At 39.8% G+C, this 5,000-nt stretch overlaps 2 protein-coding genes across 3 annotated transcripts in view; both read right to left on the bottom strand.

Moving 5' to 3' along the window:
• The window catches only part of kcnc2 (potassium voltage-gated channel, Shaw-related subfamily, member 2), a 60,342-nt gene extending 59,993 nt beyond the window's left edge, over nt 1–349 (bottom strand). For both annotated transcript variants that reach the window (XM_062517980.1, XM_062517981.1), the window contains exon 1: nt 1–349. This exon is cut by the window's left edge and continues 249 nt beyond it. In XM_062517980.1, coding sequence (XP_062373964.1) covers nt 1–309 — 309 coding nt within the window. In that variant the 5' untranslated portion in view covers nt 310–349.
• Nucleotides 350–4,846: 4,497 nt separating this feature from the next.
• The window catches only part of ccdc107 (coiled-coil domain containing 107), a 4,272-nt gene continuing 4,118 nt past the window's right edge, over nt 4,847–5,000 (bottom strand). The window contains exon 6 of the mRNA XM_062518448.1: nt 4,847–5,000. This exon is cut by the window's right edge and continues 511 nt beyond it. The gene's annotated coding sequence lies outside the window, so the exon portion shown is untranslated.

Here is a 5,000-nt window from a genome sequence, read left to right as displayed (position 1 = left end):
TGACAACTCTTCCTCGAAGAGTGGACCGCAGACATCTGCCGGGCAATGGAGTTTCCCGGTCCTGTAGTAGTTGAGAACATATGCGAAAACTCCCGGGTGGCGATCGAAAAAGTATTCGTTGTTGCGCGCGTTGTACTCAATGAAGCCAGGAACTTGTTGCAGGTGGTCCAGAACAGACTCGATGTCAGAATCGGAGGCGAGGAGAGCCAACCGTGTGCCTGGCAGAGTCCTTAATGTGGTTCGGTATGTTTCGTGCCTGGTTCCCCCAACATTGAGGATTATCCTCTCGTTGTCGTCGAACTTACCCATAGCTCTGGGTAAGACATGACTTGCTGGAAAAAGTATCGAGCGAGTCGATAGCAACAACGAGCTACGGCGCGCGCACACCCTGTCCGTTTATGAGCACCAAATAGCTCTCCGAATCCAAAAAGGCGCAGTCGCTCCGTTGGCCGAAATGATCTCTGATTTCATATGGAGATGAAAATCACATCATTGGTGTATGTTTTTGATAGTGTCTCTCAATCTCCAGCACTTATTTTCCTAAACACATACCCTGCCTCTCCCATTTTTCCTTTCCTGTATGTGGCCCTATGTGAAGTCACAGCACGTGCTGTGAGCGTTTTATTTGTCTCTGTGACCTCTTCACTCTTACCAGGCGCCGAGGTGAGCAGCCAAAGGTCCACCCAGAATGTGTATCCGTCACGTTCCACAGCATACACTGAGAATATAGATAACACAGGAGGCGTCTTTGGATTCTCTCCCATCTGTCTAAAAATGTGCGTGTTACTCCGGTAACAGCGTCAAGGGCAACACGGTTACTCTCCTCCCTTCTTCAAGGCGTGCTTTGTTTCTACAGCGCTCTGACAGTTGCTTTCATACACGCCCATTTCGGGTTGCATTTTCTAAGATCAACAAACTGTTGCGTATAGCCTGTAACTGAGCAAACCCATGCGAGTGTATAGTAACATACTGTAACCAATTCATCCAAGCATTCGTTTTTTAATTCGTATAGGCTAACACACTTCCCAAATATTTTAGGTGTGTTGTTAACCCTTTTCCTTTATCCTTTTTTACTTAGACACGATTAACTATGATCTGCTGTGGAGCTATCACTTTCAACAACAGCCACAGGAGGTTGTTTTCAAGCAGTGCTTTTGCAAATGATGTTTTTACACGAGCCTGCAAATATTTTGTCACGTAAACAGCCTCATGTCAGAAAACTCAGAAAACCATCCTTATTAATATTATTATTATTATTACTATTACTATTACTATTATTATTAGTAGTAGTAATAACAGTAGTAGTAGTAGTTTAACGTGACAGTTCGCTTATAATATATTGCGTGAAAATCCCTTGGCCGAACTTATTTCATTTGCCCGTTCATTTTGGAAACAGTCGTGATTGTTTGAAGTAATCTGAAGTGTTGGATTCGCTCAGATTAGGGTCTTAGCCAGTAATTGCCTTCATTTAGAACTAAACTGAGTGTCTCTTTAAGTTGAATTTGAAACCTATGAGACTTTCCATAAATGAATTTTGCGTGCGCACATAGCTTGATGTGGTCATACAAAAATCGCCCAGGTGAGGCAATCTTAAATTTGGGACAAAGGATTGACTAGTGGCTATATGGTTGTTCATTATGACAGGCTACTTGAATTATTCTACAGTATTCCACCTGGACAGGATTTCATTTTGCCCTAGTGTTTCAAGGCTTTCACTCCTTCCCTGGCGTGGAAGCGACGAACTTGTAGTAGATTCGCTTATCTTGGAGTTGCATGCGTTACAACACAAGTCCTTTCTCACACACTCTTCCGCTCACTCACTCGCTCGCTCGCTCACTTACTCGCCGCTTCTTCTAAAAATAGAACAGCTAGACGCGCCGCGCGTGATTGCTGATTCTTATCATAGAATGCAATGTTAGGACCTAAATCAAATAGCCAATTTCTTCATAACAATGACAATTATGCATAATTAGAAATAATAATATGATGTCTGAATGGTGTCTAGAACATAAATATGTATAGGTACTGCATACTGATTGAAGAAGACATCTGAAGAAGTAGGCTAATAAACTAAATACAGGAAGGCCTACAATATTTGAGACTGAACTTCAACTTGTTACAGCCAGCTCGTGATTTATCCGTATATAGGCTATGTTACTCTTTATCTGATTAATATATTAAAATATTAAATCGCATCCCTGATAAAAATGCTCATGCTTCTAATAACATAATAGTTCCCGAGGCTAGACAGTATGTCATTTAATTCAATGGCTATGAATGTTTAACGCTCTTGCTGATTGTTTGGCCCTGTTAAGGGAAAAAAATAGCCACACAAACATGTTGATTGTATTTCGTCCTTCATCTTCTGTGAATAACTTCTACTCAGGTCCCTTGCCTGTGAAATAATTGCTAAAGCCGTAGCGACCTCTGCTGTTCACCAAATTTAGCACATCATCCAGGGAAAGCAGCATAAGCCTACTCCTGAGCAGCAACTGCTTGGTATACATGGCGTTGTCTATATGCATGCACTACTTCGGTTTGACACAAAAAAAACATTTTAAAGTAATGCATACAGCAACAATCCATTGGTGTGGGCTCACAAAAAAAAAAAAAACAGTAACGACAATATTTTTCATTGTAATTTTGTATTAAAGTAAGGCATACAACATGTTCTTTCTCTTGTCTTAGATGCATCGTATCATTAACAGTACCATTTACAAACTTTACATTACAAACAGTGGAAATGAGTGAGGGGGAAAAGGGCACAAACTGCCCAACAGTGGAAACAAACACATAAGCATCTATACAGTACTAGAGTGCATCTTGATACCATGCAAGGGGATGAAAAAACAATATGTCAGCAACAGAGTGAAATGGCACATTACCTCAGCATTGCTCAAAACATTTCTCAATAACCTCTGAATACAGTGAAGCAGACAAATTGTTTCTCATGGAAGGTATGCAAAAGAGTGTCACACGCACACCCAAAAGCGATGAAAACTGGGTGCTGGACAGACAAGCATATGTCAGGAAAAAGAAGCAAGAAGAAGTCCGCACACCAGAAAATGCTCCTCAGTTTTTTTAATGGTAAACCACCACATGCAACGTTTCAGGCCCCTGTTCTTTTTCTCATAGAATATAAACATACCATTCCATAGGAGAGCAGCGGAGAAATAGCCCTCCTCTAGCCTCAGGCCAAGTCCATTTAAATCCAATTTAAGATATTCTCAATCCATTCTGATCTCACCCTATTTCTCCTAGGGGCCCCTTACGAAAAACAGATCAGATCTCAGTGAGAGCTGATTCATTTGTCATAAGCCAAAGAAAAGATATTTTCAAGACAAGAGATTTTCCTTTGGGATGCCAGTCTTGCCAAGTGGTCAAATGTCAGGTTTCAAGATGTACAAGTATCTTTACAGACGCAGACAAGTTTCCTTGCAGAAAAGTAGGAGACAAAAAAAGAAAAATTACATTGTATGATGAAAACTAAAACAACACAACATATAATTTCACAAAAGGCATATATTATTAATAAGCACACTGAAGTTAACAATCATACATATTAACTTCTGAAAAAGACAAGAAGACAGCAGACAAACAATGGAACGACCCATCGGGGCTTGACATTAATGGTTGCCTGGTTGCCCATAGCTACCAAACTGTTACAGGTGGCAACCAGATTTGGTTGGCTTTGGCAACCAAAACATCATGCCTGGTCGCCGAGCTGACAACCACTTTTAAAAGTTAATGTTGAGCCCTGCGACCAATTATTACCACTCAAATGAACAGCTTCATCAGGGATATGTATTTATAGTCATAGCTCTTCAAACAAACGTCAGTGTTTTCATGCAGACTTTGAACAGTGAACAGTGGGGCAGACCTCTCACTATACAGTATCTACTTCAAACTGCTTAGAAGCACAACGAGGCGTTGTAAAACTGTGAAGAACTCAAGCACTAGAAGACGTTTTCAACTTGATTCTGTTTCACGTGTAACCAGATCAACTACGATCTAAGAAAGAAAAAACAGGCTACTACATTAAATGCGATTATGGAGATCAGCTGTTAGCGTTATATCGATTTTCACCATAGGTGATTGAACTGTGATGCCTCTGGAGAGATTCAGAGCGCACTGAGGTATACCGTATCCCTTCAACAGCCAATGACAGCAAGCATGCCATTCATACAGTACCTTCTGTTTTTAAAGTCAAATGATTTCCTGCCACTGGAGATGTGGAAAGTGACCATGATCAACTAAAAGCAAACTTTCAATCAAAACTTCACTTATACCCACTGTCCTTCGACCGACTGAAACAAGTAACAGCTGCTTTAAGTGTCATTTCATCTTCATCTTCCAAAAAACAAACAAACAAACAAACAAAAAAAACAACAGCAGCAATGATTGTCATCATGCATAAAAAACAAGAGAGGGTGAAGTTGAGTGTTCTTCGTCATAACAAAAACATTGCATAATATATAGCTTACCCAATAAATCAATCATGGATAAGAGGAAGACAACACTGCACTTAAAAAAAGTGCTTGAGCCAACTGCTTCATGCATGATGCAATAAGAAGAAAACTTTATGATTTAAAAAAGAAAATTACTGATGGAAGCCTGCTTTATCCTTCAATCCACTCTTTGCAAGAGGACATGATAGCATATACAGTAGTCGTACAGTACTGTATGTCCAGACTGTATGATATCAAAAGTGTATGGTAAAGAATCATCTATATCAGTGCATGAGTGAAAAGCATGGATTTATATTTTAAAATAAATGAAGCTACACAGCTACTCTGAACAAACCACAAGGCTCTAGAATGATCTAAAATGTGATTTAAAAAAAAAAAAAAAAAAGTACAGTGATTAAGTGAGGAAACCGTCAAAGTATCTTGTGAAATATAAAAAGTAACATCTGCATAAGATTATGATATGACCAAGTCAGGTTTAAGATCACGCACACACACAAACACGCATACTTACACACGCACACTTACACGCGC

The sequence above is a fragment of the Sardina pilchardus genome, chromosome 17 (genome assembly GCF_963854185.1).
Source record: "Sardina pilchardus chromosome 17, fSarPil1.1, whole genome shotgun sequence".
In the NCBI taxonomy this organism is placed as follows: Eukaryota; Metazoa; Chordata; class Actinopteri; order Clupeiformes; family Clupeidae; genus Sardina; species Sardina pilchardus.
Note: the sequence above shows the minus strand (reverse complement) of the source record. Positions and strands in the feature narration are given on the sequence as shown.